General features: G+C 33.9%; 2 protein-coding genes across 2 annotated transcripts; both read right to left on the reverse strand.

Annotated features, from left to right (window-relative positions):
- Positions 1–834: 834 nt before the first annotated feature.
- Positions 835–3,923, reverse strand: LOC110441396 (perlucin-like). The gene is made up of 5 exons (XM_021484518.1): positions 3,836–3,923; positions 3,237–3,325; positions 2,414–2,504; positions 1,894–2,128; positions 835–914 (listed from the first exon to the last, which is right to left on the reverse strand). Exons 1-5 carry the CDS (start codon positions 3,885–3,887, stop codon positions 890–892), a joined length of 492 nt encoding a protein of 163 aa, XP_021340193.1. The 5' UTR covers positions 3,888–3,923; the 3' UTR covers positions 835–889.
- A 1,886-nt stretch (positions 3,924–5,809) lies between these two features.
- LOC110441395 (perlucin-like protein) lies at positions 5,810–8,807 on the reverse strand. The gene is made up of 5 exons (XM_021484517.1): positions 8,756–8,807; positions 8,220–8,308; positions 7,064–7,154; positions 6,373–6,604; positions 5,810–5,919 (listed from the first exon to the last, which is right to left on the reverse strand). The coding sequence occupies exons 1-5, from the start codon at positions 8,805–8,807 to the stop codon at positions 5,889–5,891; spliced, it is 495 nt and encodes a 164-aa protein (XP_021340192.1). The 3' UTR covers positions 5,810–5,888.
- Positions 8,808–14,787: the final 5,980 nt, after the last annotated feature.

Here is a 14,787-nt window from a genome sequence, read left to right on the forward strand (position 1 = left end):
TAAAAAAAGCTAATAAAAAAGTTGCATATGTGATTTTCCATCTGTGTATGTGTCACCTATAGAGGTTTTGGCTAAATCCATCTTAAAAGCATTTCTTTAGTGAATTGTATTTTTTTTTTATTCTTTTCATATTACATACCTTGACCAACATCTTGTTAAATGATTTAATGTTTTTCTGTTGTGTGTCTACTCAGACAATTACCTATTTATGGCAGTACATCTCCCCTAACTCCAATATTCTCCCTGTAAAGTGCCGGCACCCCAGGGAGCAAGAAGTGCTATATGTAAGTCTGTATAATTGATAGCTAATAAGATTGATAACTGATATCCTTTTATGACTCATGTTTTGTTTAGAATTTCTTTAAAAACCCGATACTATTTTCGGGAACGTGTCATTTTCAGGATTTAACTTAGATTAACATGGCGGGCATTGCAGCAGAAAGAAGCACTTAAATAATGGATGCTTTTATTCTCTTTGTACTTTTACATGTTATACGTCCTATTTTGAGCGATTTTGAGTTTGAATTACAGTTTTATACATACATGTACTTTGATTTCTGATGTTTTATTCACATTTACGTGTATCCATTGTTAGGTAAGTACGGAAAATCAGGAACAAATATATGAGGTATAAGGTATATTACTTAATTTTCTTTTGTAATTCAAAAGGCGTTTACATTGATGGAATCCGTCCGGAATATAAAGTCAATACGTGATGCTGTGTCCTTTTTGTCTGATTAATACAGTACTATACAGGTTTGTACAAATGGCTTAAACCGACAAGCACATACAACTTTGCGGTAAGTAGAAAAAAAATGACCAGGAACATATATATCAGATATGTATATATTAGTTTATTTTGTAATTCAAATGATGTATCCATTCATTTTCAACCAAGCTGTATCCAATGGGCACTGAAAGACAAGTATATAAATATGAATGTAATACGGTTTCAATAAAATGTGACCTATATTAATCATAACCATAAAATCGAGTAAGCGACATTAAAAAGCAGAATCACCATCTTCATTATACTTCTGAAGATTATTTTTTTTAAATTCATTATTGCTTTGAAGATATCTTTACTGATTAAAGTATTATATCTCAGAATGTATCTGTACCCAATGCATTATAGCTCCAAATCTGCAGCTTTCACATTACAGCCCTGGAGATATCTTTACTGATTAAAGTATTGTATCTCAGAATGTATCTGTACCTAATGCATTATAGCTCCAAATCTTCAGCTTTCACATTACAGCCCTGGAGATATCTTTGTTAAATATATTAACGCTTTAAGCTGGCATTTCCTCGAGGATGATCATTTTGTTTGCCTGTCATTGACATCATCCGGTAATAAAGTCGTGATTTCGTGAATCATAAAAGAGCGAGCATGTAATTTGAATATTCATATAGTTTTCTGAAAAGTTTGACTGTCACTTGTATAAAAATAAATGATATCACTTTTGGTTTGTTGATAATTTTGTGAACACAACGACTTACTTACATGTACTCATGTACTGAAATAAAGCCCCTTTGTTCGATAATTTGGCATTGATTAAATGCCTAGTATCCTGTGATTGAATCATTAACATATTAATGATATAAAAACCGACATGGAGATACTATTCTCGTAAAGCTTCTCTCTCAATATTTTGAGATCGCGAGAATGTTAATCCGTGTAAAAATGAATTTTAAAATTTTGACTCAAAATAGCGAAATAAGAATTTGAAACCTAATTCAGGTATCAACCGAATATGTTGATTTTACATATCTAACACAAAAAAACCTGTTACATTGTACATGTCGCTATTCCATAAAACAAATTGACGATAGCATAAATAGCATTATCTATTTATAATGAAAATGCAGTTTTTATAAAAACTTCAAACATACCTTATCTTACAAACGAAATAACATTTGTAGGTGCATTGCCTATCGACCCAGTGGAAGTGAGATTCGCTGGTGAGATGCGCTGTTAAGCAATCCTCATGGGAGTGGTGATTGTTAGGCTCGCCATGGGCCCAGTTGGTATAATTTATAGACTGACCAGTTTTAATCCAACGCCATTCTCCCTCCACCACCATGTCGGTTCCGCCCAACCAGTAGTATCTGTTGCCTCCGTGTCCACCTTAGAAAAGAAAGAAGCTCTGAGTTAATCGTTAATCGGAGGTGTTTGCGTGTTTCGTTGTTAAGCCATATAACTTACATAACGCTTATGCATTGCTACTTCTTTTATCCAACAGTAATATATATTCCTAATGACCATAGGTAAACATCCTTTAGGATCAGTAATTGTGCATACGTATCATTTGGACATCTATCTACACAGTGATAAGGATTCAGAGCCATTCAGAGATCTTTATCAGTTATCTTTGCACTAAGATCGTTACTAAAACATGGAAACCAAGCCTACTATGATGTTTGGTGATTAATTGCCTCAAGAAGTTATCTTCGTTAGCATTTACAACCTCAGCGAGATGCGCCTGGTACAAGCCACACGTGGTCTGTTAAGAGAAACAAATAATAAGTCCCACAAATCTGTTCAAGGAGTTATTGCTTTTGTTGCATTTTTTATAATTGTTATAATTTTTCTTTGTTACTAATTATTTTTCACTCTTATACAAAATGGTTGCCAAATTTTCATCAGATGATTTAAGCTGAATTGTTTTGAATTTCCACCAACAAACGTTAACCCTTTGGCCTCTGGTATGCTGAACATGCTGTTGGGCACGCCAATGTTACGCCATTTGCCCCCCCCCCCCCTCCCCGTCTTCTCCCACCTCCCCTTTTTTCCCTTCTCCAAAACAAATTGTCTTAAACTCCTGAAACATATGAAACATAAGGATTGAAACGTAGACGTACACTGTGCATTATTTTAATACAGACATCATACTTCTCCGTCTCTCATTCTGATTGGTGAGAGGTTAGATATTTTTCAATTTCGCTCCAATTTGATATGTAGCTGTACTTTCTTTTTTGCATCTCAATGGGTAGTTTGGGGGACTCTGGAAGAGTCACCGTTAAATAAGATGTTGTTTGTTAATGCTTTTAAAATGAAATTACTTGTCTATTTTTCTTGGTTATATTTTGTACCGTGCATATCCCTTCAGCAAAATAAAGATATGCAACCGACAAATAATTCAGCCCTCAAACGTAATTGTCTTCATGAAGTATCAAATAAAATCTTCGAAATATCGAATATGTGTCTGAGTATAAATGTAGTTTCTTGATTTTACTGATGCTGCTGTCCAATCTTCCCTCAGGTCGGGCACAAAATAGCAGGATTCATCATAAGTTTCCCAGCCGTTCGGACAGCCTCGGATCACTGAAATCAATAAATCAAAAACATTTGAATTATTCATAAGTAATAGGGCGTGTGATTCTCCTAATGATTTAGCACATAATGTAATGTTATTGAAAATACTGTTAAACCCGTCTTTATCGGATGTTTACAATTTGTTAACATGAAATTTAAACCCGTCTTTAACGGATGTTTGCTATTTGTTAACACGAAGTTTAAACCCGTCTTTATCGGATGTTTACTATCTGTTAACACGAAGTTTAAACCCGTCTTTATCGGATGTTTACTATTTGTTAACACGAAGTTTAAATAAACATTGATCTGTTATATTTTGTGTGAAATATTTTATCTCTAAAAGTCAATCGAGATCAGCTGATCAGTCATACTACGTAAACGTTACAATCATGGACCGTGGTATCGATTAGACGTAAAATGATTAACATAATGTTAATATCAGACTTAAATGAATAATGAAAAAATCTTTTAAAAACTTTAAAATGAAAGTAGAAATGATATAATAAATCCGAACCTTACCTTGCACAACCAGAACTATACAAACAATGCCTAATTGTACAATGCACGCCATTATCGAGTTTCGAGCCGTGAATTCGTCTTACATAGATATGTCTATTGTTGTTACGCTAACAAACCCAAAGATAACGGCTTATCTCACGGCTAGTCTTACTTTATTTAGTTCATAAACGAGGTCAATTGGTTGCCTTAATTTTTGGAATAACACACGCGCAGGTAGTAGGTGGGGTTCTTTTTTTAATGTTTTGGTAGTGTATCTTGGACACTAAACGGGTGAATCAGAGTTATTGGAAAGAAATGTTCTAATGTATTAGTATTCTTAAAATTGCATCTGTGTAGGTCATTTCCTTGTCAATATTGTCGCAATTAAAAAGCACAGAATGTAGTTGTCCACATCATGGATTGGTGAAGTCGATAACTACAGACTGTCGTAGTCAATCAGTATGTATTATCGAAGTCAACAAGTATGTATTATCGAAGTCAATAAGTATATATATTGTCGTAGTCAACAAGTATGTATTGTCGAAGTCAATAAGTATATATTGTCTTAGTCAAGAAGTTTAGATTGTCTTAGTCAATAAGTATATATTGTCTTAGTCAATAAGTTTAGATTGTCTTTGTTAATAAGTATAGATTGTCGTATACATTAAGTATATGTTGTCGTTGTCAATAAGTTAGATTGTCGTTGTCAATAAGTATATATACCCGCTTTGTCAATAAGTATATGTTGTCGTAGACATTAAGTATATGTTGTCGTAGACATTAAGTATATGTTGTCTTAGTCAATAAGTATAGATTGTCTTAGTCAATAATTAAGCAATGAACTGTTTTTGTATGGTATTTATGATCTATTTGAATGACACAGCTTTGCAAGCAAACAACATAATGCGTGCTAGCACAAATACAGTGAACACCGTTAATCCGACGAAATACAGTGAACACCGTAAATCCGACCTTGCCCTCCACGAGGGAGTTATTTTTGGAAGTTTATTCGAACTTTTCTCTTTGCTCATTTTGTGAAGAATCCAGGCGTGAATTTATTTGTTGATTGTACGGGAACCTGAAAACAGTCGGTAGATTCTATAACAGCCTCGTTATTTGACCTGTCGTCAGAATTAAAATGAGGAATCGTAGATGCGAGACTTGTGAAACTGATAGCGTTTGAAGTGAGTGATCTTGCGACGGAGCACAGGTTCGTTACAAATGTCTGAAATGTTTATGTGAGCTGTGGCTCATATCAGTAGGTCTCTAACATATGTGTCAGTAGGTCTATATAATATGTGTATTTCAGACATTTGTAACGAACCCCTGTTGACCAGTGCAGTGACCCACACGATTTTTTTGATAAATTGCATGAGCGTTAAAATTGTTTCCATTGTCGGCATTGGTGATTTCAACCGATGTGCATTTTGTACGATATTGCAGACCCTGGTCTTGTTTTCGTTGTAATAAAAGTGTTTTTTATTTTATTTTCTATTTTGCACATAAGTTACAATGACATTATCAAATCTGACAATGCCCAGCGATATTTCAGCAGCCGTCATGTTTATTTATATTGGATATTGTAGTTCCGGTCAGTGTTGTATTAATACGCTAAGAATTGTGTCTCGTGATGCATGGTAATTAAAGTCCCATCAACGACACAGCTTTCAAAGAGGCTATTTAGTGACAATGCCATGCAAATGTAAATATGTATATATATATCCGCTTTGTCAATAAGTATAGATGTCGTAGCCATTAAGATGATATTGTCGTAGTCTAGTCAATAAGTATAGATTGCCGTTCCCATTTAGTGATATTGTTGAAGTCAATAGAAATAGATTGTCGTAGTAAAAAAATATAGATATTCGTGGTCAATAAGTATGGATTGTCGTGGTCAATAGGTATAGATCGTTGAAGTGATGTAATGACACATCGAAGTGTCGAAATGGGGCATGTTTATGTATTGTACCGCAAATTAAAACAAATTTCATGATATCTTATTATCATCATATATTTATTTCAAAACAGAAGAAATATTAACACAAACAAAACAAATGAAATGTCGTAAACAGTTTCAGCCAATCACGATTGCTCCAGATCCAGCACTGTTAATAGAACCATTTCAAGTATGAATTTAGTGTAAGCTATCGAAATTATAAAAAGAGTAAGAAATCAGGATTCCTCAGAAACATCATTAATCAAAGTGCCAGACCTAGATTCGTGTAAACGGACCTTTCACGGTTCTAAGAAAAGACATTTAGGCAGTAACTTAATAGACACAAAGCAATCATTTCAACATCGGGAACATTTTCAATTTAACGGTAAATATTGCCATATATAGTATAAATCTTTATGAAGTCATGCCGTGTTACAGAAAGAACAATTGGAAACAAGAAGGGATAGGTAATAATCAAAAGTATATAATTTCTAATATACAAATCACCAGACGAGTTGAATGAGGCCTTATGCAATGCTTTTGTAATTATTCAACCAAAACATATTATGTCATTTTCTTCTTAAAATACAATGCATCCTTATTATCTTTACTTACAACTTACCCGATCTCGCAAATGAAATTAAGTTTTTCAGTGCACTCCCGATCATCCCAATGATAATTATTTGCACCGAAAATGCGTATTATCATACAATCCTGTGTATGGTAACCGTTTGGCTCGTCCGGAAGCCAGTGTGTATAAGTAAGACGTTGGCCACTGTTCATCCATCGCCAGTCACCCTCCACAAACGTGTCGGTTGCCCCCAACCAATAGTCGTAATCATGTAAGTGTCCATCTGGAGAAATAACAGGGGATAAATAAAGTCGTTTTGTGTACGTATTACGTTAATGTGCTTAACATCGTGTAAGTGTAATATGATTCTACCATGCACTATAAGCACTTTCTTTTCATAGGCTGTTTAAAGTCTTACTATAGGATGTGCCCTATTTATTTCATATGTGTTTCTCATAAAAAATCAGACGTTAAAATGTTGAATCAAAAAATATTTTTCCTCTTGGTTAATGAATTTCCTGGTCGGGGTAAATGGAAGCATCATCAAAATTGAAATTAGATGATATCAAAAATAAAGTATTGTGAACAAAAGAAGACGATACATTATAAATATGATAACAGCAATTATTTCTCACATCATGATCACAGCACAAGGGGGATAAACAGATCAAAAATAAAAGTTCACAATAAATCGATTCCAGATCTGGAACTATTTTTATAATCATCAAACACATCAACCTACCATGGAATTTGGAGACTATCTGTTTTAGGAAATTTTCCTCGTTTGCGTCTTCTATTTCAGCAAGATAAGCATGATACAATCCACATGTGGTCTGTAAGTTATCAATACAATTGTGCAATAGCATTAACCACGAAAAACAACACGCTTATACCGCAGTGTCGACAAAACTATAATACGAACTGAAAATAAACAAAATATAATAAGACCAGGTGTTTCGGAAGAAAACGCGTCTTCTGCTTCACTCACGACACCAACCATGCAAAGCAAGGTCAAATCAAAATAGTCCTTATACAAAATACTGGGGTAGTGACAACAAAATAATAAAGCACACTAATGAACTTAAATTAAAAATATAGACCTTCATATCACATTAAGAAATCATGGTTACGACCATAAAGTGTCCATAGTCTTCATCAACCTTGTTGTTTGGAAACCCTGTGTTAGACATTTGTCCATCAGCAGTCTACATCTATCACGGACGTCATATCATTAGGAACATCTAGTAAAGACTGCATTCTGCACCTTATAATCAATAAACAGGTATATTTAATATTTTTGATAATGTTTCACCCTATTCATTTTTATCTTTTTCTTTTCTACGAACTAACTGTTGTTTTATATCACCCTGCTTAACGACACCTCACTTTGGCCTAATTGATGAACATTCGCCAAGTTGAGGAAGGCAGCAGGTTCTCTCTCAATGCGGAACAAACCAAAACCCTTTTAAATGGTAATTGTTATCCCCCACCCCACCCCACCCCTGCTAGACGTTCAGTATTTAGGGTTATAACAAGAACTAGTTAACCAGTTCCCAGCTCAATGTGACCGAAAGGGTCTTGGGACATTTCAGATTGACAGAAAAATAGAAATTGGTACAGTTAGTCTCCACTGGAGTATCAATAGTTGAATTAAACCAACAAAAACGGTATTATTAGGGCAAAATCATACTGGGTATGCCATTTCTTTTAGTGGTGCAATATCAACGAAATGAATTTCATCTTTATAGAAAACAATAGGTTATGAATATTTTTGCCTGTTTTAAGAAAACACAAATGTGATATTGAATGGTTACAGCTGTTAAACGTTATAATGTGAATAGTTGTAATCGGTTTAAAAAAACATGCGCTGGTAATGTACTTCTTGATGTAAAATTTACCGATGCCGTAGGCCAATCTTCCAACAAGTCTGACACAAAATAGCAGGATCCATCAAACGTTTCCCAGCCATTCGGACATCCCCGGATCACTGAAGATCAAAGTCACTCTATTATACTCTCTCGTTTAAATTATTTATGTATTCATTTATTTTACTATTGGTAGTATTACTAAATCATAAATAGTTTCACATACATTTGAATTATGAGTCGTGTTCATGTTGGCTACGCTGCATTCAAGGAAAATAATACCCTGAATAGTGCAAAATGGTTAAAAATACCTTCTTAACATTTTAAATAGTGTATAAGGGAAAATGACATCAATATAAACAAATCTGACAGACAAAGCACCGGAAGGTAACATCTGAACGTCACTGTTTTGACTGCTTAGTTAATCGAACAAAAAACATGGACATTTCATATATATAACAGTTTAAACCATGTAAACAGGTATTATTAAATAACACTTTTTGGGATTCAACAACCTAATATCGAATTAACGTTAATTAACGAAGTAATAAAATAAACACAAACTTTACCTTGTGCAATCAGGGCTACACTCACAAGACCTAACCGCACGACGTTTAACATTGTCGATCTTGATATGTACTGAAGTAGAATTGTGATTTTATGTCACAAATACGTCAACAAGCTTATCTTTTAACTATGAGACCTTGCTGATTAGGTTCACAGACACGATACATTGAAAGTGTGTTCTTGTTATAAAAGTCAAGTACATAAATTCAGATATAATATGCTAATAATTTAACTAGCATTCCACGACATGTATGATTTTTTATGCAATCATTCTTAAAAGTCAGGTACTTATGTAATGACCCGCAGAATGCGGACAGTAGTAGTATTGATTTTTATTTGGGAAGCGCTAAATACAGAACTAGGCCAATGCACTGCCGTGGGTTAGTTACATAACTTCTTTAAGTACTGGTCAAGTCTCTATAATGTCATAAACTTCAAGAAACTGAATATCTTCCAAGTGACATAAGAAAAACAAAATATTTTTCAATGTCATAACCTAAAGGAATTTAAATATTCTCCAATTCGTATACCTGTATAAACGAAAATAAGCTTAATATCTTCCAAATGAACATTCTCCATAGTGACGTCAATCAAAAAGAAAAAAAATGTTGTGAGTAGAGGATCTGACACGAGTGTTCATGTAATACTGTGTTAAAAACAAGTGTATTCATTTCTTAGCCATTATTTATAGCTTCAATACCTTAGTTAAGCGATGCGTGATGGGCGCACGATTGTTAAATCGCACAGTCGTGCGCACCATGTGTGGATGATGTGCGGACGGTGTGTGAACGATGTATGCACGGTGTGCGCACGCTATTGTGTAAAGACTTACAACATCAAATGATAGCAATTTGGAACCAGTAGGGATCGGCTAGGAAATAAAAGTCTTCTCTGACATCAATTAACAAAGTAAACAAATACTGAAACATTACCATTGGTCTGAATTTCTAATTCCTTGGACATTCTTCATCAATGACACCAGAATTTTGCTGTTTAATAGCTTTTGCTGGGGTAGAATTTGTACATTTTTGAAAGACCGTAAAAGAAGTCAGTCTTACTTTCATAATCTGTTAAACTATTATTTTCTTCATAAACTAAACTGATGCAATGTTGATGAACAAGAGTATCAATCATTTTCTTTGTTTTATAATCTGCAGTCTAATCGCAATATTCTTGATCAGACATTATTTCTGAAAATAATCAAAGCGCTGTCTCAAATAACTATAAAATTGTATATAACAGAGTGCTGTTGGCAAAACTTGCAACTAAAGAAAAGAGCAAACTACCGATATTTATATTATTATATTTACTTTTGCATGGCATTGTCACTATATAGCCTCTTTGAAAGCTGTGTCGTTGATGGGACTTTAATTATCATGCATCACGAGACACAATCCTTAGCGTATTAATACAACACTGACCGGAACTACAATATCCAATATAAATAAACATGACGGCTGCTGAAATATCGTTGGGCATTTGAGATTTCACAATGCCATTGTAAATTTATGTGCAAAACAAAAAATAAAATAAAAAACACTTTTATTACATCGAAAACAAGACCAAGGTCTGCAATATCGTACAAAATGCGCATCGGTTGAAATCACCAATGCCGGCAATGGAAACAATTTTAACGCTCATGCAATTTATCAGACATATCGTCTGTTACACTGCACTGATCAACAGGGGTTCGTTAAAAATGTCTGAAATACACATATTATATAGACCTACTGACACATATGTTACACACCTACTGATATGAGTCACAGCACACATAAACATTTTAGACATTTGTAACGAACCTGTGCTCCGTCGCAAGATCACTCACTTCAAACGCTATCTTTCACGCGTCTCGCATCCACCATTCCTCAGTTTCTGACGACATGTCAAATAACGAGTATGTTATAGAATCTACCGACTGTTATCAGGTCCCATACAATCAACAAATACATTCACGCCTTGATTCTTCACAAAATGAGCAAAGAGAAAAGTTTGAATTAACTTCCAAAAATAACTCCCTCGTGGAGGGCAAGGTCGGATTTACGGTGTTCACTGTATTTGTCCATGCGCAAAATTTGTTCCGGGGAAAAATCGAAATAATTTCAAATATAACTTTCAGCTCAGAGTTCTATTGTTAAACTTAAATCACCCTATAGATATATCATGCGCAATTGTATTGATACTGAATTGTGAAATAAAATTTAAGCGTTTGTTAAAAAGTACTACTTCGTTTGCCAATCAGCACGCGACAATACGCTGTTCAAACTATTGAACGAAATTGTGTGGACTGTCGATAAGGCAGGCATTTTAAATTTTAAATATAAATTATAAGTTGAAAAAGAACATAAGAGGCAGAGAAAACGTAAATATAAGTAATGAACTGTTTTTGTATGGTATTTATTATCTATTTGAATGACACAGCTTTGCAAGCAAACAAATCATAATGCGCTAGTTCCTGTTAAGGATGTACTCCTCTTAGAAGTAAAAAAAAGGCTTGTATTAAACTTTTTTTTAACTTTTTTTTTCTAGTATGGAATTTTGGAAAAAGGAGAATATGAGAAAACAAAATATACAAAGAAAAGTTGTATGTCCGTGTGCTAGTGTTTTTGTTTTGATCGGTCAAACATACCTATTCAACATAATGTGTGACTCCTGGTGAAAATTATCGTTTTGATTGTATGATGACCATTCATACAAGTGCGCCATCAGAAATTAATGAATATTTGCACAATTGATAAAAACTGTATTTTCTACTGAATTATGAAAAAAATGATTGAACCAAATGTTTTTATATCAGAAATGCAATTCATGCTACCCCTACCCCCATTTTTATGTGCATACACTATTAATTTTTCACCTTTTATTGCAGTTTTAACTAAAGCAATAAAAAGTTCTTGTATAAAACTTTTACTTAAATTCAATGGATCGAAAGCAAATGTGTTTATTCTCCTAGACCAGTCAAAATATATACAGGCGTGAAATGTGTATTGTATTGTATTGTATTGTATCATGATGTCATCGTCACTTCCTATGTTTCGTTCACCTCGTAAGCCATGTTGGGCTTCATCTACTCGCGGCTAGCTAAAAGCTCCTCGGATAGGTAACTCAAACCGACAGTTACCTAATGATGTACAGTTATTCATTGGTAAATCCAGGCGTTTTAATCTCTATATAATCTAACCAGCTATGACTTTATATTTTTCTATTCCTATTTCAATTATACTGCACAAATGAGTAAAATATCTAGAAAGACCCTTTTTCTACTTTACCAACTTTTCTATAAATTGTATTCTTCAATGGACATAGGAGTTTTCAGTTTAGCATGTTTGTTTGTTGTAAGATTTGTTCAATCTGTCTTGTTTTATAATGTCCATCTTATACATTGAATTACATATACACTCGCTACAGTTAAAATTACAATAACTTAACAGTTTTGGCAACGGTGACCTCTGCATAGATTAGCACATGGACTGTTGGTCAATGTATGCTAATAACTATGTGACTTGATAGCTTATATAAAATGTAATAAACAATTAGATAGTAGTTGTAAAAGTGTTTTGTGTGTGATATGAGAAGTGTAAATGTATTTTTATTTCAGCTATGTTAATTAAGAATGAGTTATATCCCTTTAACTTTTGTGTTTATAATTTTCATTTCAAAATTGAATTACAGAATCCATTACTTTAGCCACATTTGGAGAGAATTTAGAAGGCCTGTTATTCCATCCAATTGACTTGTAACAACTTTGTCAATAAAATTTGTTGAAATGAAATTTTCAAATGTTGTAGCTGTATTATCATTTTGTGTGCATATTAAAAAATGACGATGTCGGTCGAACCTCGGATTCGTCGAATACCATGTATTCCTCGAACTATTGATCTGGACCCTACGAGTTCGAGTAAACGGGGTTTTACTGTAGATAAAATAACATTGGATACCTTTTTTGTGTGGCTAACGAGAGTTCGTCAGCTGATACATGTACCTACATGTGAACAAGTATATCGTTACGAGAGTTCGTCAGCTGATACATGTACCTTTATGTGAACAAGTATATCATTACAAAATTGTCTGAGGAAATTGTTCACGTGTGCGTTGTCAATGATGGCAAGGCGTGCATTGTATGATGTGTATTTTTGTCCTTCCTTTTGTATTCCAGCGTCCACCCCGCAGCTCAGAGATGTCACAATAATTGCATATGTATATCCTTGATACTAGAACATGCAGCGAAGCTCTGTTTACTAATCATACAACAAAGACAAGGGTTTTGGCGTAAATGGCTCACCCGATCGAAAATAAAAGGGTTGCCGGATTAATTAAATTATTCTGTATATTTGTTCTCTTGAAATCATTTCTTTCTTGAAATATCTTAACAGAAGACTTGAAATAAAATATGTTTAGTGAAGGTGCGGCAAATAATACCGCCACTAGGCATCACTGATGCCGCCGCCATTTATAATTGTGACTTGATAAATCTTACATATAAATTAAGACGGTAGGATGTTTACTTGTCAAACGCATCCATTTCCGATGTTTGAATACAAATCCCATGTTTTGGCGGTTTTGAAGTCCTTTAACGTTTACGAATATGACTACGATTTGCTTACAGTAGTTGCTACTACTAATATTATACATTTAACTGAAAGTAAAACCAAAACTGCTTCCGCGCTGATAAAGCGTATGACTTGAATTTAACATAGGCAGTACGAAGAACAGATCTAAACAATCAACAACTTCCTGTGTAAATATCCTTAGGTGGGATAGACTTACCTTATATCGAGCGGTTACATCAACGAACAGATACTACTCTTATTATTGTATGTTGTCTCTGTATTGTTTTGTATATATGTTATGACTGATAAGTCAACCGACTTAAAGTAATAAAGAACTTGAACTTGAACTTTATTAACGTAAAATCGGGGCCGTCCAATTCTATCTCTCAAGTCGGACACAAAATAGCTAGGGTCAATATTACGGAAAGACATTACTTAAATAAAGTTCATTTATTCATCATGGTCACACGGCCCTTGGTCTAACATTGTTATATGGGTACAATAAGTTACAGGATCATTTTACTTGTTGTTTCTAAAAGCCAAAGTCATCTTGGGTTGGAGCTGATAAGCTTCTGGAAAGCTGGTATGAGAGAAATTAACCTCTGCGTCACCGAGGTATATCAAAACTTTTAGATCATTATCAATAATAAGCACTCAATTTGGTCTGTAAAGAGATTGATATGTTATAAATCCGTTGAACTATTTGTATGAAGACATTTAAGTTCAATATATACCATTATGATAACTATGATAACTGAAGTAAAAGTTCAATATATCCAAATTACATATCCTAATATCGATGTTTGAAGTTTTAGGTGACTATATCTTCTTTTAAGGTATAGCAGGTATGTCTATTACGCCGAATGCTAACTGACGTGTGATAGGTGTGTAGTAAGTAGGTACGTTTAAGTTAATACCGTTATCTCGTATGTTTATCCTTCAAGAAATCAATACTGTTTTCCTGTGAATGACACTGCAGTGGGCTGATTATATTTTGATTGCAGTTTTAAACACGATCGAGTAGCTTGTATCATATATATGATAAATGCGTGATATTCATTTCAAAAGCGTTTCTGATATTTTGTCACATAAAAGATATCATGACTTGAAATGAATCGTACGACAGCTTAAACTTCATCCGATAAAGGCTGCGCCTGAACCACTGCTGAAAATAACAAAATAACAATTTTAAATGCAATAGGTATTTAACCACTATTCAGAAAAAAATATGTTTTCCTTTGCCATTGATGCCTAAATTTAGAAGGTTAGGGTGTATTTTCTAAACCTATGTTTACATAGATAGGGGCATACTGCACAGTATCAACAACTTCAGTAGTACTGGAACGGTTGATAATATTTAAGCATTCTTGAGATCCTTTTTTCTTCTTTTTGGTACTATCAAACTCTTTCAGTTTAACATTATGCTGAAATTTGTTTCTAAAATAGAAATTGAAGAAAAAGATAACGGTAGTTTGAATGCGAGA

This window comes from Mizuhopecten yessoensis, unplaced genomic scaffold, assembly GCF_002113885.1.
Source record: "Mizuhopecten yessoensis strain PY_sf001 unplaced genomic scaffold, ASM211388v2 scaffold715929, whole genome shotgun sequence".
NCBI lineage: Eukaryota > Metazoa > Mollusca > Bivalvia > Pectinida > Pectinidae > Mizuhopecten > Mizuhopecten yessoensis.